General features: G+C 47.1%; 1 protein-coding gene across 4 annotated transcripts in view; it reads left to right on the top strand.

Moving 5' to 3' along the window:
- SRGAP3 (SLIT-ROBO Rho GTPase activating protein 3) overlaps positions 1 to 22700 on the top strand; it is a 255082-nt gene that overhangs the window by 125822 nt on the left and 106560 nt on the right. For all 4 annotated transcript variants that reach the window (XR_013830247.1, XM_079934821.1, XM_079934823.1 and 1 more), the window contains exon 3: positions 10911 to 11073. Coding sequence is in view for 3 of the 4 variants with exons in the window: in XM_079934821.1 (XP_079790947.1) it covers positions 10911 to 11073 (163 nt within the window). In the remaining variant the exon portion in view is untranslated. The remainder of the gene's footprint in view (positions 1 to 10910; positions 11074 to 22700) is intronic.

The raw sequence follows: 22700 nt of genomic DNA, 5'->3' as shown, positions 1-22700 counted from the left end.
CATTAGGCAAAGAGGACAATAATGATCTTCCAAGATTATACAGCACCTTACACTTTGCAGAGTGCCTTCCTAGCCTTTAGCTGCTTAAATCCTCCCAAGAGTCCTGGTGGGCTGAGGGAGTCAGGGAAGGTGTCATCATCCCCATCTGACAGGCAGAGGACCTGAAGGCCAGACAGGGTGGGCCTGGCTTAGGATCCCCGCTGGCTGGTGAAAGAACTGACCGGAGGAACTGTGGGTCAGCGCCCTTCCTCTGCCGGGTGCTGCACGTACCACGTGATGCACCCATTTTGCAGGTGGATAAACCAAGGCAAAAGTTCTCACAGGGAAAGAGAAGATGAGGTTGGCCAGGCGTTGCCTAATGAGGCAGGAATTTTTGTTCCAGTACCAAGAATACATTCAGCGAGTCAAAAGGGAGCTCAGGAGTGCTGCTGAACCAGACCCAGTGTGCCATCACTTTGAGGTGTGAGGAGTGATCCTCAGGGTGGAGGGGGCGTCTCCGGACCATTGGCACTGGGCCTTGAAGTACACATAAGGGTTTACTGGGAGAGAAGGTAGTAATGGGAGGAGGAAAACCAACATTTATAGCAAACCTACCATGGGCTGTATGGTCACATACATCAGTCAGTGGATTTTCCCAATAGCCAAGTGAGGTGCTGGTGGCAATAATAGTGATGCCAGTAATAATGATTATTACTATTATCAGGCACTGGGTTTGATGCTGAGAGTGTCTTATGAATTACCTCATTTAATCCTTAAAGCACCACTGTGAGGTAGGCGTTATCAACCCTGTTTTACAGATAAAGAAAGAAAAGGTTTGACTAGCTTCCCAGTTCACCCAGCTGGTGAGGAGCAGAACTGGTATTTGAACCCCAGCCTGTGACTCCACAGCACCCAGCATGGGTAAGCAGAACCTGCTTCGGGCAGGTGACCCAGTGGATGTAGTTCTTCCCTTATGGAATGACTGTCTCAGGGCTGGTGTCAGCCAACAGCAGCTTCTAAGTCAGCAGATCTCAGCTTCATGAAGGGGCTGCCCTGCCCTGAAGCCTCACATCCACTGTTTGCCACCCGGTGACTCCCAGGCAAAGCCCCAAATTCTCCCCCCTCACCTGGACAGCTGCTCTGCCTCCCACCTGGCCTTCCCACCCAGCGATCATATCACTGGACCATTCAAAACCTTCATTCAGCCTTGACCTTCGAAGTCCTTCGTGGTCTGGCTCCTCCCTTCCTGCCACCTTTTCACCATGCCCTGCATCACTGCTGCCCGAGCCCAAAAGAACTTCTTTCAGCCCCGGAACATCCATGTCTTGTCTGACCTCACAGCTTCACACTCAGCCTTCCGTCTGCCTGCAGGATATGTCTGTCTTTGTGTTTCCCATCCAGCAAACCCTTACGTGTGCTTCAAGCCCACTGCAAATGTTTCTGTGATAACCCATCCACCCTGAGGCAGAATGAGCCGCTCCCTCCCCCACTCCTCTGAGATCCCCTTCCTCACACAGCATAATATAGGAAACGTCTGTTACTCTCCCCTGCTCAGCATCCCTCCCTTCTTCTTTTGATAACAAGACCTAGATTTTCCTCTGGGGAATCATCCCTGAACAATGGTGAGCCTGTGACCAGCATTGTATCCTCTTGGCCACAGAGCTTTAATCTAGCGACCTGCAATCCAGGATTTTTGGTGGAACAGGTCGGGAAAAGCCCTCTTTTTACTGGGATTATTAGCAGTCAGGGTACTTTTGGTTTGAAGAGGGCCTGCCTGAGAGTGAAGCCAGTACAGAGAGAGGAAAGCAGAGCCAAATGATAGAGACCAGGTCCCGCTGACATCCTTTGAGCCCCTGGATGCAGCCATGCCTGAGGGCAACAACCTCCTATTCCTTTACATTTTTTTAATTAAAATTTTTGATCCTGAAAATTTTTCTTCCTCCCATTACTACCATTTTTGTTTAAGCCAGTCTGAAGTAAGTTTTTCCTTCACTTCAACTAAAGGTGTTCTGACCAATGGCCATAAGACTTCTTGGTTTGCCTTAAGTTCAACTACTAGATCGTGAGCCTTCTCAAGGCTCATCCAGTCATCTTTTTAATCCCCTGGGACTGGACGGTGCCTATTAGCACATGGCAGATACTCAAAGGATATTAGAAGAGTGAGTGAATGAGTGAGTGAATTAGAGTCTGCCAAGGGCTCTGGAGGGATACAGGGAAATATGAGAGGCGGTTCCTGCCTTCAAGGGGCTTATAGAATAAGTGATGACACAAGCCCACATGTGTGGAGGGCAACTGACGAGTGAGTTAAGCAAGAAGATAAAAAATGTCATCTGGAAGTAACTATACGAGAAGATTGAAATGAGTGGTTCAGACAGAACATTCTGTGGATCTCAGGTGATCCCTGGAGGAAAGGCCTTTGAAGTAGATTTTGCTGCGTGGAGTGAAGAGGGGAAGGCATTCCGAGCGAGTGAATGCACAGATGCGAGGTGGAGATGCATGTGACCCAGGAAGAGTCCTTCCCAGGTTTCAGCAGCCTCACTTTCTTGTCTTTGAAGCTAGATACATAAAAGTGTAGAAAATAGCCATTCACTGTTTCCATTTTTGTGCTTCTTGTTAGGCTTTTCAAATAAATAAGTTGGGGAATTGGGAAAAAAATCCTTTGTCAGGTCACATGTTTACATTTGGTTTTGAAATATATGGTTGCTCTTGTCACAGAGGTCTGAAAGGCCCTCACTGGCCACTCCGTCCCTCACGCATCCATTTGATGGCTGAGGCAGTAAAGCCTCAGACAGGTCGAGCCGCAAGCCCAAGAACACACAGCCAATTAGCAGCAGAGCCATGCTCCCCAACTCCCAGCACAATAGACTCAGAAGCCTTGGGGGGCAAAAGATAGGTAAATGAAGAAACCCATTCCTGGCGCAGAGCTTCACCCACTGCCTGGAGCAGAAAGGGGGATGAGGGAGAGGGCTGGGCAGGCAGCAGATTGGGCCTTAAATGGGCTTTAAATGCTGGCGGAGGAGGTTAGACTTTATCCTCTGTGTCGTAGGTCCATTTGCTCCTCTGATGGACCACAGGAAAGATGCCCAAGTGACCATGTAAACTCTCCTCAGACTCCTGATCCACTTGGGGTAGTAGCCTACTAGGGGTTGAATTTTGTCCTCCAAAAATTCACATGTTGAAATCCTAAACCCCCAGTACCTCAGAGTGTGACCTTGTTTGGAAATAGGGTCTTTACAGAGGTAATCAAGTAAAGATGAGGTCATTAGAGTGGGCCCTAATCCAACATGACTGGTGTCCCTATAATATAAAAAAAGGGGAATTTGGACATAGACACACATCCAGGGAAAACATCACGTGAACATGAAGGCAGAGATTGGGGTGATGTGTCTACATGCCACGGATCACCAAAGATGGCTGGAATACCAAAGATGGCCAGCATACCGCCAGAAGCTGAGGGGGGGACACGGAACAGAGTCTCTCTCACAGCCCTTAGAAGGAACCAACCCTGCTGACACCATGGTCTCAGACTTCCAGCCTCCAAAACTGAGAGGCAATACATTTCTGCTCTTGAAGTGACCCATCTGTGGTGCTCTGTTACTGAAGACTGGTGTCCAGCAGTACACAGCCCAGATGCTCATTCTGTCCCTCAAGGCCCTGGTCTATGCTGCCTCTGTGGCCTTGTCTCCACCCCTTGGACATCCGCTCTGCCCTCGGGAAGGCGCCCATGCACGCAGAGCCTTCATGTCGACTGCTGGGGATGCTCTCCCTTATCCCTAGGCCACTGTACAACCTATGCATTTTTTTGGTCCCACCTCATCCTTCTGGGCACTTTTCACCTATCAGCTGACTGTGTGCCCAGACCTGCCTGACACCAGAGAAACAGTGGTGAAGAGGACAGATGTAAGCTGGAAAGGGGTCAAAGACAGAAACAAAAAGTAAATGAACAGGACGGATGTCAGGCGTGGTAGTGCTGTAATAACGATAAAATGGGGTGGTGTACTAGAGATCCAGGAGCCGCTGGGGGGCAGGGAAGGCCTCAATCAGGAGAAACATCTCAGCTAACGTCTCAGTGACAAGAAGGACCACCTCCATCTTCCCTGGGTGAGGTAAACTCCCCCCCCGCCCCCCTCCGTTATAGACTCAGGAGGCACCATGCATTTCTCTCTCACAGCTCTTATCACCGACGCCATTTCCTATCTACTTACGTGCTTATTTGATTGTCACCTGAGGCCCCTACTGGACCGTAAGCTCCATGAATCAGGGAGCATGACTCACTTTGCTTAGCACTGTCTGGCACAAAACATGGCACCCAGTTAATATTTTCAGAATTAATGATTCATGCTCCCAGCAAGGACAAGGAATTCCAAATCCTGATTGGGGCAACTTAGGTAGCAAGAGGTTAACCATACTTTTTGGGCCCCGGAACTAATTGAGGGAGTGCTTTTCTGAGCTTTGCTGGCAGCTGCCCAAGCAAGCGTAGTGCAAGACCCTGGAATGTCTTGGAAGCGAGTGGGAAGCCAGAGGCAGGGACTCCGCGTCTTGGGGACAGGGTCAGCTGCAGGAGCTCCCCTCCCTCCCGGAGGGACCACCATCCCCAGGCAGTGGATTTGCATTCATCTGCATTTGGATGGGACTCAACAGGCCTGGAAATGGGTTCTGTTTGCTAAGTGGAATTTTCCGGTGCCCAGCCAGAAGAAGAAGGGAGAAGCTGGCTCACTGCTGATTTCATTTTCCCAACTCACCAGCTTGGCGAGGCCTCGCTCCTCTAGCTGCAGTTGCTTGGATCCTCGTACCCAGCTCCCCTAGCCAAGGAAAGAAAGCTGTGACTCACCAGAAATTTTCGTTGCTGTTTTCTGGCTGTAAAAAGTAAAATACATACACATCTATGTGAAAGTTCTCAATTATACCTTAGCTCAGCAGCTTCCACCTGCTCTGTGGACACAGGGATGCAAGACTGGAAAAGGAGAAAAGCCCTCCAGATGTGCCTTAGAGGACAGAACGCCTGCCCAGGTTCATTTTGGCATCTTCCAGAAGTGTGGCTGCAGCAGGCAAAATGGCTGCTAGCATGGAGAGCTGGATCTCAGGTCAAAGGGGTCCTGTTTTCAAAAGGGACAAGTAACCTCCTGAAAAGAGAAGGCCGGTGTCCAGCTCTGCCATACGTGGCCTGGATGCTTCTTCCTGTGGTCCCGGTACAATCCAGATGGCCCATGGGATGGTGATCAGTGCGCTGGCCGGAGCCCTCGGGACCCCGCACCTGCCCCTCTTCTGCCTTGCTCCCTGGGCTCTAGCCACACTGGCCTTCATTCGGTGCCTTAAATGCACCGAGCTCCCTGCCCCGCAGTGAGCCTTTGCCCATTCTGTTCCCTCTGCCTGGAATCGTTACCCACAAGCCCACTCTCCTGGCCCCTTTACCTGCCTCCCCCATCTCTTCCTTTAGAGCCTAGCTGAAAGGCCCCTTCCTTAGGGACACTTTAGAGACCCCCGAAATACGGCCAGGTCCCCTCGATATGAGTCCTCATGCACGATGCTCTCCTTTCTGGCACTTTCTGTGGCTGTGACTCCATCCACACGTGCTGAACTCTCTGAGGGTTATGTGTCTCCCCCACTGGACTGTAAGCTCCGTGGAGGCAGGAGCTGTGTCTGTTGCGCTCCATGTCATGTCCCAGGGGACTGGTCCATGTGAAATATGCAATAAGAATGTATCGAGTGGGGGAACTGCTGAATGACCCTGGAGCTTTTTTCTGGTGTTTAACACCAAGGTTGACAATATGGTCTAAGTAGGCAGGCCACAGGGGTTAAGAGACCTGCATATAGTCACACAGGCAGTATGGACTTAGGGGTACCCCTCCCCCCCCAAGTCCAGGTGTCTTTCTGTTTCATCGTGTCTTTCTGTCTCACCATGCTGGGCCCCATCTGTGGCCTTCCCTCTTCTTTCTGACGTGGTGAGAGCCAGGTACCATTGTGGCCAAGGCCACAGATGGCAGCTCTCCACAGAGCGGTCAACTCCACCCTGACCCTGGCTGTGGACAGCCCTGTTCACCCCGGTCTTTTAGTTTACAAGTGAGCTGCCCCACACGAGGGGAGCCAGGGCTGGGAGAAGATGGGGAGAGCAGAAGCAGCCTCCCGTGCTGGAGTGGACCCAGAGGATGGACGCTGCTGGTTGCACGGCAGGCCTGGGACAGTGTCTGCAGAGGATGGGCTGGCACATCATCCCCATTGTAGGCCTCTTCCAGCTCACCAGGGCAGGAGGAGCGCAGCCCTGCCCCATCCCTCCAGCTGCAGCCTCGACAGGCCTCCTGAGAATTTGCCTTTTCTGCCACGTGGTGGTCACGTGCATTTGTAAAGAGTTCCAGGTCATTCCATGGTTTCAAATATCATCCAAGTGCTTGTTGCCGGCGTCCACATTTATCTCTCTAGCCCAGATATCGCCTTCTGAGTGTTCCACAAGCCCTTTAGGCTCGCCGTCTTCAAATAAAACTCATCGCCTTCCTTCCCTACCCTGCCCCTGTAAATGTTCCTCATCTCCGTAAATGCTACCCCTGCTCTCAGGCACCCAGCCTGAAAGACTTGGAGTCATTCTGAGCATCTTCTTTTCCCTCCCAACCAGTTAGTCTCAGGGTCCAGTCAGTTTACCACCTAAATGTTTCTTGAATCCCTCAACTTCCCTCTTGGCCCCCTCAAGCCCATCCTCCATGCAGTAGCCAGAGTGAGAGTTTGAAAGTGGAATTTTATCCTTTCACTCCCCTGCTCTAAACCCCTCAGTGGCTCCCCGCCAACCTCAGGATGAAGCTCAAACTCTCTACTGGGACTTAAGGCCCTTAACTATGTGGCCTCTTCCTAATTCTCCAACCTTGTTTTTCACTCTCCCCCCATCACTCCAGGACATGATGCTTGAGTCCCCTTGACTATGTTTGACTCACCAACCTGCTCTCTCTAGGCCTTTGTTCATCATATTTCTCCACCTAGAAAGCTCTCCACTGTCAAACTCCATTCCAGCCTTTAGTTCTCAGTCTAGAAAGTGCTTCCTCCAGGAAGCCATCCATGCTCACCCCTCCACCAGATCTGGGCGAGGGGGCCTCCTCTGCCCCATAGTCTCCTTCCCATCACTACATTTATGAGGCTGTATCATCATCTTCTGCTTCCGTGTGTGTCTCCCTTACCCGAATGCAGCCTTGTGGAGCAGGGTCTTGCCTGCTGTGGTTACTGCTGCATCCCCAGCCCCTCGCCTGCCTGGCACGTACACACGGAGACAGACAATGAATGAATGAAAACCTGAATGAACCAAGGCCTCATCTCCTCAGCAGCCACTCACTTTAGCTTGACAAGTCCTTGGTTGCTTTCGGGTAACTCTCCCCTCCTTGCCTCTGCTCCTTCTGCCGCCCCTGTAATCCCGTCTGTGTCTGTGTTGCCTCCTGCCCACAGCTGCTGATAAGGAAAGCGCCTCCTTTCCACTCTTTCTCCTAACCAGTCTCTCCCTGGCCAGGTGACCTAATTAATGGTCCCCAAGCTGTCCCAGCACTTTTGCACCCTTTCAAGACCTTTTTCCTTTCCCCTGAAACTTACCTTCTGGCTGTGACTTCCATAAATTTTGCACATTTAATTCCCTGATGCTGTTCAATTCTTGCATCCCAGGCTGAGCTCAGCCCCTGAAGTAATTTAGGTAACAGCTCAATTATCTCATCTCTCCTTTCATCTTTGCATTTCCATCGCCACCTAGGAAGCTGTGGAAATGGGATGTAAAGTATTTTCTGCCCAAACCCACTTCTCCCCTTGCAGTTCTTATCTTGGTTCATGTCATCAGCATCCAACCAGTCGCCTGAGATCCAAATCTCAGAATCACCATCCACTTCCCCCTCCCCCACCCCCTCTCTATTTCCAGGAAGTCTCCAAGATTCTCTGCTCTCTTGGTGAGGAGTCTCTTAAATTCACCCTTCTCTGGCCACCACCCAGGCCCTCATCATCTTTCTTTTCCTGGACTAGGGTCACCTCCTGACTGGTCCTCCTGCCTCCAGCCCCACACCTCTGCCCACACCCATCCAGTCCTCCACTCATCCACCTGTTCATCCATCCACCCGTCTATCCACCCAACAAGCCACCCACCCACCAACCCATCCACCCACCCACTCATCTGTCCATCACCCTCCAGTCTGCCCGCAATGATCTTCCTAAGACACACATTGGTTAGATCATACCTCTGCTTAAATAACTTCCATGACTCTCCACTACCTACAGCAGGCATTCTTAACCCTGGATGCACATTAGAATCTTATAGAGAATGTTTTAAAAATACCAAGGTTCTACCCCCAGAGATTCTGACTTAATTGGTCTTGGGTGGGGCCTGGGTCTTGGTGTTTTTTAAAAGCTTCCCAGGTGATTTTAGTGTGCAACCTGGGTTGAGAACCATATGGCCTAGATGATAAAATCCCAACTCATTAGGCTGGTGTTCGATTCCCCACAATCAAACCTTTCACCTGTCTCCCCATCCTTATGTCCTCCCCTAACACGCTCACAATTCTAGCTCTGCCGAGCTGCTTCTCTATCTTTGTATCCACAGGTCCCTCTGCCTACAATTCCATCTCTCTGCCCCTCTATTTGGAAAACTCGTACCTATTCTTCAAGACCCAGCACAAATGTGACCTTTTCTGTTGGGTTTCTCTTCTACAGCACCTACTACATGTCAGGCACATTGCTGGGCACTGGATATGGTGACTAAGACAGAAACAGTTCCTGCTTTCACAGAACTTCGAGTAGGGTGATGGGTGGGGAGTGGAAACTCCTTAAGGCAGGAATTCTCAAACCTGAGAGTGCATCGCAATCCTCTGGAGGGCTGGTCAAAACACAGGTGCTGGTCCCACCTCCAGGATTTCTTATTAAGTGGTCTGGAGTGGCCCCGACAATTTACATTTCCAACAAATTTCAAAGCGAAGCTGATGCATCTGGGCTGGGGACCACCTCTGAGAACCCCTGCCCTAGAGCGAGGTCCTCCGAGGCACACTCTCCCGGGAGTATCATTTAAGCCAAGACTCAGAGGAAGAGAGAAGAGCAGGGGCTCACACATTCCAGATGGCACAGCGCGCGTGAAGACCCCAGGCGGGAAGAAGCTGGCAGGAAAGCAAAGGGGCCTGTGTGACGGGGACGTGGAGTGGGCTCCGCGTTTTCTCCAGCTTCTCGCGCAGAACGGGTGCTCTGCATGTTTCTATCCCAGCACTTCAGCACCTTCCACTGTAATCCTTCTGCCTCAGCCACCTCATTAGGAGCCCCTCCGAGGCAGGTCTGTGTCCACGCTCACCCAGAGCCCACCTGAGACCTGACACGGAATAAATGCTGAGGGATTTGGGCTGGGCTGTTGGATTTCAGTGTTCTGGCCTTTTCTCTAGACTATAAACAAAGGAGAAACTGCTTCGTTTCTCTTACAGCATAATGTCTCCTCCATTTTCCTTAGAGGTCTCTAACATATCCATCCTCTCTCTCAACCAAATTCCTTTCTCCCAAATTCCGACTACCTGGGCAGATTTTTAAGCCCGTTGGGTGACAGAAAGAAAAGTCAACTGGCCTCTCCTCACCTATCCTTCCCAAGCCCAGGGTTTGGGTGCAGTGAGGGGTGTACGTGCTGTGGCTGCCCAGAGGCCCTCAGGGCTACGCTTCCACTTGGCTTTGGGAGGATGATGTGGTCAAAGCGGAAGTCAGCAGAATTCCCTTCCTCAGAAACACTGATCGTGGGAGGCCGCATTTCCTCAGAGAACCATGGCCAGCCCCCTGGGGGAGCCAGGCAGGCCTGGGGGACTGGACCTTGAGCCAGTCACCCTAGGTGGTGGATGGCCCTCTGCCCCAACATCACCTTCCTGCCCTGGAAAGTGGAGGAAGGGTCTTAGGTCAAGTACACATGCCAGATGCCCCATGTGGCAACGTGGGATTATTGGTTTGATTTTGGTTTCTGATTGTCCTTTACTGTCTTCCTGGACACTATATACACTTTATTGAGACTAACAGAGGGGTCTTTGGTAAAGCACAGAGAAGAGAAATATCCCCCATTTCATTTTTGGAAATATCCCATTTCCCAAGTTTTGGGAAACACTGGTGCATAGATCTGTGGTTCTCAGACTTGCGTGGGAATCAGCAGCTTGGAGGGCTTGTTAAAACCCAGATCACCGGGTCACCTCCAGAGGTTCTGATTCAGCAGGGCTGGAGTGAGGCTCAAGAGCCTGCATTTCTTATAGACCCCAGGCGATGCTGCTGCTGGTCTGGGGACCCCGACACTTTGAGAACCCCTCTTTTAGCATAATGCCCAGCTAGAGGACACTAAGAATGTGTCAGTCCTTGAAGGACAAAGATTTGTCTTGTGTGTACTTCACTCAAAAGCAGATTTCCTTAGGCTCTCTTCCCAAGTATAGAACCTGAAATCCTCCAGGCCCTCAGCTCCATTGAGGGGCAAAGGAATGTGTTTCCAAGAGGCCAAGAGACCAGGACTGACCCTGGAGGAGGACAAAAAGGTTAAGAGCCTGAGGGACCCCCAGGGGTTGGGGGAGGCAAGGAGGGGAAGGAAAGGGTCCACTTTTTGTTCTTTCCCCTGGATATTTCTAGAACTCATACAAGAATTTCAAGCACAACTGGTTTAGTATTTCTTAACTCCAGGGAAGACAGCTTCCTCTCAGAAGGGAGAGATACATGTAGCAAGTGCTACATCCAGTGGGAGAGTAGGACGGGATAGGACTTCTAGTCAAAGACCTGGGTTTTGGCCCCAGCACTGCTCTGTGACCTTGGGAGGGTTGCTTCCTCATGGTCTCTGTTGCCCCAGCTGTTAAATATGTTATAATTAAACGAGTTTGAAAGGGCCCCATGAGGGTCAAAAGAGCCACGGTGGGTGACAACGTAGAACACTGTGTGGCTGGCAGTTTCAGTGGAGCCAACTTGAGCTGTCTTGGTTTCCACAGGAAGGACCAATATCTCCTCTCGCCCGTGAACTGTTGGTATCTAGTCCTGCATCAGACCAGGCGGGAGAGCCGAGACCATGCCACCCTCAACGACATCTTCATGAACAATGTCATCGTTCGCCTCTCCCAAATCAGCGAGGATGTCATCAGACTCTTCAAAAAGGTGGGTACTTGGGCCACCCGAGTTTCTGCCCCAGGCTGGCCTTGGCAAGACAGCCAGCCACGGTGGGGTGTGGTCTGGGGACATGGGACCAGGGGTCAGGCATGTTGAAGGGTGCGGGGTGCTGAGGCCTGGACTTGGCACCGCAGACCCTGAGTTTGAGTCCTGGATGTGGCTGGGGGGCTCAGCCACTTCAGCGACCACCATCACCACAAAAATAAAAACCTTTGCATGGTTAGGTAAGTAGTACACTCATTGTAGGAGATTTGGAAACAGAGATGAGCTCACACTTATATAAAAAATAAAATTCAAAAACAAACAAACACTTAGAAATTAACGTCACCTGAAATGCTGTCACTCAGCCATAATCACTTTGGTTGTCATAGGAACTTCTTTATATGTACATATGTAAATACATTTTCTATGAGTGCTGATTTTATACACTTTCTAGAATATGTATGTACTTTTCCCAAATGAGATCAGACCGCATATACGATTTTACTCTCTGCTTATGTCACCTAACAAATTATATAACACTGGATTACAAAATTTTCCCATATCAATAAATATAATTCCACAACATTTTGAAAGATTGCATAGTATTTCATCATACAGTTGTACCCTAGTTTATTTAACCAATCCCTTATTGTTGAACACTTCAGTGATTTCCATATTATTATAAATACTGCTGCTGTGAGCTTCTTTTATATACACCTTTGTCACATTCACTGCTATTTTTTTCATTGAAGTATAGTTTATTTACAATATTCTATTAGTTGTAGGTGTATAGCATAGTGATTCAGTATTTTTGTAGATTGTACTCCATTAAAAGTTATAAGATAATGGCTATATTTCCCTGTGCTACACAATATATCCTTGTTGCTTATTTATTTCATTTATTGTAGTTTGTGTCTCTTAATCCCATACCACTAATTTGCCCCTCTCCTTTTTGGTAACCAGTAGTTTGTTTTCTATATCTGTGTGTCTGTTTCTGTTTTGCATATACATTCATTTGTATTGTTTTTTAGATTCCACGTATAAATGATGTAATATAGTATTTGTCTTTGTCTGACTTACTTCACTAAGCATAATATTCTCTAAGTCCATCCACATTGCTGCAAATAGCAGACTTTCATTCTTTTTTATGGCTGAATAATATTCCACTGTATATGTATATATAGATATACCACATGTACTTTATCCATTCATCTGTTGATGGGCCACTGCTACTTTCTTTTTTTCTTTAACATCTTTATTGGGGTATAATTGCTTTACAGTGGTGTGTTAGTTTCTTCTGTATAACAAAGTGAATCAGCTATACGTATACATATATCCCCATATCTCCTCCCTCTTGCGTCTCCCTCCCATCCTCCCTATCCCACCCCTCTAGGTGGACACAAAGCACCGAGCTGATCTCCCTGCGCAATGCAGCTGCTTCCCACTAGCTATCTGTTTTACACTTGGTAGTGTATATATGTCCATGCCATTCTCTCACTTCATCCCCGCTTACCCTTCGCCCTCCCCGTGTCCTCAAGTCCATTCTCTATGTCTGCGTTTTTATTCCTGTCCTGCCCCTAGGTTCTTCAGAGCCTTTTTTTTTTTAGATTCCACATATATGTGTTAGCATACAGTATCTGTTTTTCCCTTTCTGACTTACTTCACTCTGTATGACAGTCTCTAGGTCCATTCACCTCATTACAAATAACTCAATTTTGTTTCTTTTTATGGCTGAGTAATATTCCATTGTATATATGTGCCACATCTTCTTTATCCATTCATCTGTTGATGGACATTTAGGTTGCTTCCATGTCCTTCCTATTGTAAATAGTGCTGCAATGAACACTGTGGTACATGACTCTTTTTGAATTATCGTTTTCTCAGGGTATATGCCCAGTAGTGGGATTGCTGAGTCATATGGTACTTCTATTTTTAGTTTTTTTAAGGAACCTCCATATTGTTCTCCATAGTGGCTGTATCAATTTACTTTCCCACCAACAGCTCAACAGGTTCCCTTTTCTCCACTCTCTAGCATTTATTGTTTGTAGATTTTTTGATGATGGCCATTCTGACCAGTGTGAGGTGATACCTCATTGTAGTTTTGATTTGCATTTCTCTAACGATTAGTGATGTTGAGCATCCTTTCACGTGTTTGTTGGCAATCTGTATATCTTCTTTGGAGAAATGTCTATTTAGGTCTTCTGCCCATGTTTGGATTGGGTTGTTTGTTTTTTTGATGTTGAGCTGCATGAGCTACTTGTATATTTTGGTGATAAATCCTTTGTCAGTTGCTTCATTTGCAAATATTTTCTCCCATTCTGAGGGTTGTCTTTTGGTCTTGTTTATGGTTTCCTTTGCTGTGCAAAAGCTTTTAAGTTTCATTAGGTCCCATTTGTTTATTTTTGTTTTTATTTCCATTTCTCTAGGAGGTGGGTCAAAAAGGATCTTGCTGTGATTTATGTCATGGAGTGTTCGACCTGTGTTTTCCTCTAAGAGTTTTATAGTGTCTGGCCTTACATTTAGGTCTTTAATCCATTTTGAGTTTATTTTTGTGTATGGTGTTACCGAGTGTTCTAATTTCATTCTTTTACGTGTAGCTGTCCAGTTTTCCCAGCACCACTTATTGAAGAGGTTGTCTTTTCTCCATTGTATACTCTTGCCTCCTTTATCAAAGATAAGGTGACCATATGTGCATGGGTTTACCTCTGGGCTTTCTATCCTGTTCCATTGATCTATATTCCTGTTTTTGTGCCAGTACCATACTGTCTTGATTACTATAGCTTTGTAGTATACTCTGAAGTCCAGGAGCCTGATTCCTCCAGCTCCATTTTTCTTTCTCAAGATTGCTTTGGCTCTTTGGGGTCTTTTGTGTTTCCTTATGAATTGTAAAATTTTTTGTTCTAGTTCTGTGAAAAATGCCATTGGTAGTTTGATAGGGATTACATTGAATCTGTAGATTGCTTTGGGTAGTATAGTCATTTTCACAACGTTGATTCTTCCAATCCAAGAACATGGTATATCTCTCCATCTGTTTGTGTCATCTTTGATTCCTTTCATCAGTGTCTTATAGTTTTCTGAGTACAGGTCTTTTACCTCCTTAGGTAGGTTTATTCCTAGGTATTTTATTCTTTTTGTTGCAGTGGTAAATGGGAGTGTTTCCTTAATTTCTCTTTCAGATTTTTCATCATTAGTGTATAGGAATGCAAGAGATTTCTGTGCATTAATTTTGTATCCTGCTACTTTACCAAATTCATTGATTAGCTCTAGTAGTTTTCTGGTAGCATGTTTAGGATTCTCTATGTATAGTATCATGTCATCTGCAAACAGTGACAGTTTTACTTCTTCTTTTCCGATTTGGATTCTTTTTATTTCTTTTTCTTCTCTGATTGCTGTGACTAAAAATTCCAAAACTATGTTGAATAATAGTGGTGAGAGTGGGCAACCTTGTCTTGTTCCTGATCTTAGTGGAAATGGTTTCAGTTTTTCACCATTGAGAACAATGTTGGCTGGGCCACTGCTATTTTCTTAAGATCTGTTTCTGTAACAGGAATTTTAGGGTCAAATTTTGCTCATTTGTTTGTCTATCTAATGAGGTTAAGATCATCTGCTTCCCAGGGGCAGTATGAGGGTTAAATGAAATGGTGCAAGTGAAGGAGGTGGGTATTATTGAGAAGTGTTTCAGGATATGGTCTTTGGGTCCACAAGTCTTCAATTTCTGGCTTCATAATCCTGGTCCAATTGTTTATTAGCTGTGTGTCTTTGGGTTTGTTACTGAAACTCTCTGAGCCTGTTTCCTTATTTGTGAAATGGGGATAGAAATACCCACAGGGTAGTTGCTTGGGTTAAGAGGGTTATTAATCCCAGGTAAAGCATGGAAAGCAGCGCCTGTCACTAAGTGCTCAGGAAAGCTGGCTATTATAATACGAGTGTAAGAGACTATTACTACTAAAATGATCCAGCTCATCTGTTCTTGCCAGGCACCAGTTTTAGGGAAGAGGTGACCTGGGATTGCTAGTCACACAGAGGAAGAAGACAAGTTGGTTTGAAATATAGTCATCTCTCCCTGGTCTGTATGTGGATTGTCCACTTTGAGGATGACTTCTATTGCAAAATTGTTACTGCAGGCTAATTCCCCGCCCCCCCCCCCCCCCCCCCGCCTGCCCCCCGCCACACAATCTGCTCTGGTCTCCTCCTGGGGCTGTGTTTATGAAGTGTAGTCTAAGTTTAATATTTGTGTAAGCGAACATAATTAGAAAGGTAAATACAGTGCAATAAAAAAAAAATTCACATAGTGCTTTGCAAAGCCAGACTGAAGGGATTCAGATTGCTTGGTCCCATCGCAAGCCCCCGCCTGCTGCTGCCACTGTCACATCTTTTTTTCTGGGTGGGAGGGACTCACAGAGAAAGGGTCATCTGGGCCTTTAGGAAATGAAGGATCTTTTCCTGAGCTGAGCCCTGGGACAAGTGAGATAAATCTTTTCAGCTCTCATTTAGGCTGACAGCAGCCTCACTTGTGATGGAGGTTAACAGGGTGGAAAATAATGAAAAAAGGTCTACAGCTGAGCTCCTGGCTGCCTTGTTACCAGCTCTGTGCCTGTGGAACAAAGGAAACGACCCGGCCCCTCTGGGCCAAGAGAGAGCTGGGGGACGGGGCCTGACTGGCTGATTTAGCACAGCGTGGCCCCCTTGTGTCACATCAGTTACAGATGATCTCAGCCCTGAGCCCTGCATCCTTACATAATAATAGTTCTGCAGACCTCAAACGACTGCAGGGGCTGGTCTCTGGTCAGACTGGGGAACAAGATCATCACTCAGCCCATTTTACAGATGAGAAGGTAAAGCCTGAGAATGGCCAGTTGTCATCACTTCCAGGAGGCAGCACGGCTGGGCTTTTGGAGTCTGTCTCAGAGCCACCTGTCACTGACATTGTGACCCTGCGTAAGTCTCTCTGAGCCTCAGTTTTCTCATCTGGGAAGAGGAGATGGTGACAGTGCCACACTTGGAGTGGGAGTCCTTCGCCATCTGACAAGTGACATTCTGTCACTGCCTCTGCAGGAGGTGGGAGTGGCTTCCAGGCCAGGTGTCCTTCCTGTGCCTGGGCCTGGGGCAGCTGCTGCACCTGCCAGCTCCTCAGTGGTGCAGAATGCTCTTTGACTTCATAACTCACCTTTTCCTGATTCTCCGTTTCCCCTTCTGCAATGCAGTGTGCTATGCCTGGAAGCAGCACTTCTCATTCCACAGCCATTCTAGGCTTCATTTGGGCAGATGGACTTGTGCATGCAGGTGGCCGTTGCTTTAACTGTGAGATGTGGATCCACCAGAGCAGAATGGACTGGATGAGCTCTTAGCAGCCACCATAGTGATCAGGACTCTTATGGTTGCAAACAACAGAAACGCAGCTCAGCTGGCTTGAGGGAGGAAAGGGAGCTTATCGGCTCTTCAGAGCCAAGACTGGCTTCAGGCAGGGGGCTTCAAGGGCACCAAGGGTGTTGTTAGGACCCAATCTCTCTGCAATTCTGCGCCAGTTTTCTTTGTTTTCCAGTTTTTTGTTTTGTTTTGTTTTTAAGGAGGGGTGGGAGAAGGGCTCATGCATAGTCAGTCTCTCTCTGTGATGACCACATGGCCCCTGCAGCCCCAGGCTTACATCCTACCTGCTTCAAGTCCAGCAGAAAGTGAGAGGTCCCTTCTCCCAGAATTGGTTCTTACAGGCTCTGACTGGACCAGTGTGGGTCACACGAGTGCTCCTGAAGCTGGGCATACACTCAACTCCCCCTTATGCATAGGACAAAGGATGGCTGAGGGTGGCTCCCCAGGAAAAACTGGGTGCTCTTACAAGAAGGGTGAAATAAAACAATGGGTGTCCACTAGGCCTTCTGTTCCAGTCCTTTTATCATCCTCTTCATGAGCTGTCCTCTCTCTGCCAGATCTCCCCCAATTATGGGCATTCGTTACCTTGCATTACATTTGGGGACAACCGAGACCAATAGAAAATTCTCCCCAGTGTTGAGATGAAATCTTTCAGGGTTTCCACTCACAGGTCCTGTGGGCCACCTAGATCAATCCACGTGGAAATCTATCAGGTACTCATGACCACACACCCAGGCCCTTCCCGCCTCTGGGTAAACATGCCAGGTTCCTTCAGTTGACCCCCGTGACTTGGCTTTGAGTTTTCTCTCCTCCTGGGTCAGGCTCCAGGGCTGCTCTGACTGGCATAAGTTAATATTCAGAACCACTCAGAACCCTCCAGAAAGCTCTGACCAGCTAAGAGGAGAGCAGGGCTGTCTAGACCCTTTATTTCTAATAACGAAGCCTATGAAGGCACTTGCCTTTTTCATGATCGTCTCAGCGCATTTGACCCACTCTGAACTCTCAGCTCAAATCTCCAGGGGATTTTGTACCAAATGTTTTTTAATCTGTCCATGAATTCTGTCCTTGTGTTTTTTTATATTTGCCCTTTTAAAACTTCATTTTATTAGATTCTGGTCAAATGGGATCAGTGTCCTTTTTTTTTTTTTTTTTTTTTTGGTGGGCAAAGGCTCCGGACACGCAGGCTCAGCGGCCATGGCTCACGGGCCCAGCCGCTCTGCGGCATGTGGGATCTTCCCGGACCGGGTCACGAACCCGCGTCCCCTGCATCGGCAGGCGGACTCCCAGCCACTGCGCCACCAGGGAAGCCCTCAGTGTCCTTTTTTAAGTGATTTTTCAAGCAGCAATACGGTAACTTTTCCAAGAGTTTCCTCATTCCTCCTCTGTGGGAGAAGCCTGTTTTATAACCTCTCCATGTCTTCCTCCTCTGTGTTACTTTCTTCTACGTGTCAGTTCTTTGGCCCCGTGTTTGATTCTTCTCTACTTTCTTAGTGGAGAAGGTGGAAAGTGGGGCAGAGGGTTGAGAATGAGTTCACAGTGGAGGTGATGCTTGAATTGGGTGTTGAAGGATGAATAGGAGTCTCCCAAGTGGGGAAGGGAGGTTAGGAGTTCAGTGTTAGGACAAAGGCAAGAGCACAGGGGACAGTGTCATGATGGGGGTCCATGGCACCTTGGAACGGAGGCTGCAAAATGGTGGTCCACAGCTGAATTTGGTTCTCAAGTGTAATCTGCTTGGCCCTCACTATGTTAAGAAAACTTCAACCAATATTTTACTTTATTTTATTTTATTTTCGCGGTACGTGGGCCTCTCACTGTTGTGGCTTCTTCTGTTGCGGAGCACAGGCTCCGGACGCACAGGCTCAGCAGCCATGGCTCATGGGCCCAGCCGCTCCGTGGTATGTGGGATCTTCCTGGACTGGGGCACGAAGATGTGTCCCCTGCATCGGCAGGTGGACTCTCAACCACTGAGCCACCAGGGAAGCCCTTTTTTTTTTTTTAATATTTTAAAATTGTGGGATTTCGCATAAAAATCAGAACTTTGTATTCCTCTTAAAAAATCAGAAGCTCTGACAGTACCAGAACAACATGGGGTCATTCTTGGCGGTACTTGTCCAGAGCTGAGTAGCTGCTGGTCCTTCAGGCTGGGCACACTCGCTCCACTGCCCCACAGCCCCTGTGGGTTGTCTGGTGAATGACACCGATACCTTTATTTTAGCTCTTTGGCCCTTTGTGCATTTGAGTTTGTGGCCTCATCTTTAAACACGATCTAACAGAGCTTCTCAAATTCTAGCATCAGAATCACCTGGAGGGCTTGATAAACATGGATTGCTGGGCCCCATGCCCACAGCTTCTGATTCACCAGGTTGAAGTGAGGCCTGAGATTCTGCATTTCTAACGAGTTCCCAGGCACTGCTGATGCTGCTGATCTGGGGGAGCACACATGGGGAATGACTTGCCTAGTCCAACCTCCTGGTTTTACAGGTGAGGAAATGCAGGCCCACCTCTGGTAAGCACAGAATCCGGCCCCAGATGCAGATTCTCTACTCCAGGTCCAGTCCTGAATCCACTGCCCCCCATGGTGCACCAACAGGGAGGGTCCATCTGCACCCTGCTTGCTCTCTCTTCCCGCCCCAACCATTTCTGAGCTGGGCATTGAAGCCCATTTCATTTCCAGCCTCAGCTTCCTTAACAATAGCCATCCATTATTCTCTGCTCTGATGCCTGCAGAATTTAATTACTTGCCCCAGCCGTGGAGTGAGTTTGATTGTTGGAAGCTGTGGTATTCTGAAGGAAGCGCTAATGAGGAAAGACTCTTAGCAGAGAAGAGAGGGCATTCGGGGGGCTTGTGTTTGAAAGCAGCCATTCATTGTGTGGCAATAAGGGCTTGGTCTTCAGTGAGCTTTTTCGTTCCTGCCTTGAAGATGTCCGTCACATTTCATAAATAAATCAGGGCTTTTGTATCCAATAATTGCCTTGCTTTGTGACCAAGATCAAAAGCACCAATGGCCTTGGATTCAAAGCCAAGTTTATTTTTTATTTTTGGGTTGCAGGAGAGAGTGAGGGTTTGCATGCTGGAGGGTCCAGCTCTGATGCCTGCACAGACAGAGAGAGTGAAGTGGGCAGACTGCCAGGGACGAGGAGCCTTCAGCCGTCTCCACTGTCTGCCAGGGAGACAAGTTATGAACGCTCGCTCTGCTAGTTGAGGCTGCTGAGCTGGTCGCCATGTTCCCAACTCACTCAGCAGACATGTATTAGTGCTTTTGTGACAATAGATAAGCAGTAATCATAGATAACAAACAATTAGTGAGTGCTTACTGTATGCCGGGCTCTGGGCTAAGCGTTCACTTCTTAAAGCCTTAGAGGAAGATGTTGTCATCACCCCCATTTTACAGATGAGGAAACTGATGCCTATAAAGGTGAAGCTGGGGTTTGAATCCAGATTTGTCTGACCCAAGAGCCCATGCTTAGTGGTAAAGGCAGGTGCTAAAGAGGATGGAGAGATGAATCAGACACAGTGCCTTCCCTCAAAGAGCTGGCAGTGAACAATGGAAGTGAAGACAGATGTGCATCAGTGATGCAAATACAGCAGAAAGGGAAGTTGGTTCAGAGGGAGGAGGACTTCTAATCTGGGCTGGGGGGCACTTTGGAGAAGGTTTTATGTTGAGGATGCAGTATCTGAAGTGAATCTTGAAGTGAAGATTAGGATCTATGCCAGCTTGGGTTCCCAGGAAGCTGACTTTCAGACAGTGATTATGGTGCAGGGGTGTATTATCAAGTGTTCTTGGGGTCCCCACTGCAGAAGGAAGGGAGGGAGGCAGGATTCAGGGAATTTGCAAGAAAGGCCTCAAATGACTCCTTGGGGAGCTCTGAGGCTGGGGTGGCCCTTCTGAGTTGTCCTGGGTTGTGGCGAGGAAACTAGGCCTTTATACCCTCATGTTGCTCCTGGGAGGGCATGTGGCCTTGGGTAGGTGCCTCTTTGGTGAGGCACTTCCAAACAGGGCTGATAGCTGGGGGTGCCTGCCAGGAGCACTCCCCATAGCTGAGGAATAAGTCCTCCAGTCCTGAAGGGGATCTGAGTGGTGCATTGCTGTGTCCCCAATGGATATGCAGAGATCTGGGAAAAGTAGGAGACAGGATTCTAGACCAAAGCAAAGGCACATTGGCAGAAAAATCTGGGTCCCAGATCATGAGCAGGTCGGCCAGCGTTGCAGTCTACTGCAGTGGTTAGGGGTATGGACAGACTGCGTAATCCCTGTTCTGCCACTTTCCAGATGTGTGAGCTCAACCTAATTCCTAAACTGCTGACTTTCAACATTTTCAAAAGGAAGCTAATAAAAAACCTCTTTCTTAGGGTTGTTGTAAGGATTAAAACATGATGATATAAGATGCCTACCTGGTACACAGTAAGCAATCATTAAATATTAGTTATTATTAGGAGGATTATTGGGACTTCGAGAAAGAACATAGTGAGAATTAAGTTCAGAGGTGGGATGAAGGAACATTCAGGCACACAGGTTAAATAAAGGGTCAGAAATAAGAAAATATGCTCAGGAAACCACTCACTGATTAGTTCTAACTGATGGTGGTCTTTCTTTTTTTTTATAACCTTATTTCCTTTTCTTGCCTTATTATATTGATTTGGACCTCAATTGATATAGTGTAGAGGGAAATGGGAGAGAAATGGCATTCTTGTCTTTCTTTAAATTTATTTTTTATCGAAGTATAGTTGATTTACAATGTTGTGTTAATTACTGCTGTACAGCAAAGTGACTCAGTTATACATATATACATTCTTTTTCATCTTCTTTTCCATTATGGTTTATCACAGGATATTGAATACTTTCTTGACTTTTAAAAAGCATGCTTTTATCTTTTCACCATTTAACTCTTAGCGAATTAGGAATAAATAGAAACCTCCTTAGTCTAATAAAGGGTGTTAACCGAAAACCACCAGTAAATCTCATACTTCCTGCTGAAGGATTCAGCAAGATGGCTGATTACAAGATCAATATATAAAAATTAATAACATTCCTGTGCATACATTAGGGCTTCCCTGGTGGCACAATGGTTAAGAATCCACCCGCCAATGCAGGAGACATGGGTTTGAGCCCTGGTCCGGGAAGATCCCACATGCCGCGGAGCAACTAAGCCCGTGTGCCACAACTACTGAACCTGTGCTCTAGAACCTGCAAGCCACAACTACTGAGCCCACGGGCTGCAACTACTGAAGCCCGTGCGCCTAGAGCCCATGCTGCGCAACAAGAGAAGCCACTGCAATGAGAAGCCTGCGCACCGCAACGAAGAATAGCCCCCACTCGCAGCAACTAGAGAAAGCCTGCGCACAACAACGAAGACCCAATGCAGCCAAAAATAAATTAATTAATTAATTAAAAAAAAAGAATCTAACAGAGCAGAAACTAAAGTTTAGAAAAAATGCATACATTAGAAAACAAGAATGATGGAAAATTAATGCCATTAATGCTATAAATTAGCTGCATCCTAGGAATTTTGATAAGTGATGTTTTCATTGTCATTCAGATATAAATATTTCATAATTTGCATTTTGCAATTTCTTCTTTGCCCCATAAATTTTTCAGAATTATGCATATTTTATTTCCAAAGATTTTCTTTAAAGCTTTCTACTTGCTTTAAATTTTTAACTTGATTACCCCATAAAAAGAAAATAAGGCCTGTAGGCTCTATTTCTTTGGTATTTGTTGGAGCATTTGCCTTATCAGATATGAAGACTTCCTCTTAAGTGATAGTCAGTAAAACAGGTAATATTAGACCAATGCTAAGTAAACTAACCGATGGTCCAGATCAGAGCCCAGAAACAAAGCCCCCCCACAAATGGGAACACAGTATATGGCAGTGGTGCATTACAGATTAGGGAAAAGGATAGCCTGTTTAGTAAATGGATCTGATTCCACTGGTTGCTTGTCCATTTCTTATTATTTTTTAGGAACTGGTTTAAACACACACACACACACACACACACATGCACACACACACACTTTTTTTCCATATGGAATAAAATTAGACCTCCACCATAGTTCCCAAAAATATATTCTAGATGAATTAAAGTGCTAAAGGTAAAAAACAAAACTTTAAAAAATTTTGGAAGAAAATGTAGAAGATTCTATTTAAAACCTTGGCGGGTAGGAAAAGGTTGCTTAAACATAAAACAAAAAAGCACACACCATAAAGGAAAATATTGATAAATTCCATTACATAAAGATTTTTTAAATCTTCTATACAACAACAAC

This window comes from Stenella coeruleoalba (genome assembly GCF_951394435.1).
Source record: "Stenella coeruleoalba genome assembly, chromosome: 10".
Classification (NCBI taxonomy): domain Eukaryota; kingdom Metazoa; phylum Chordata; class Mammalia; order Artiodactyla; family Delphinidae; genus Stenella; species Stenella coeruleoalba.
This window is presented reverse-complemented; position numbering and strand designations above follow the sequence as displayed.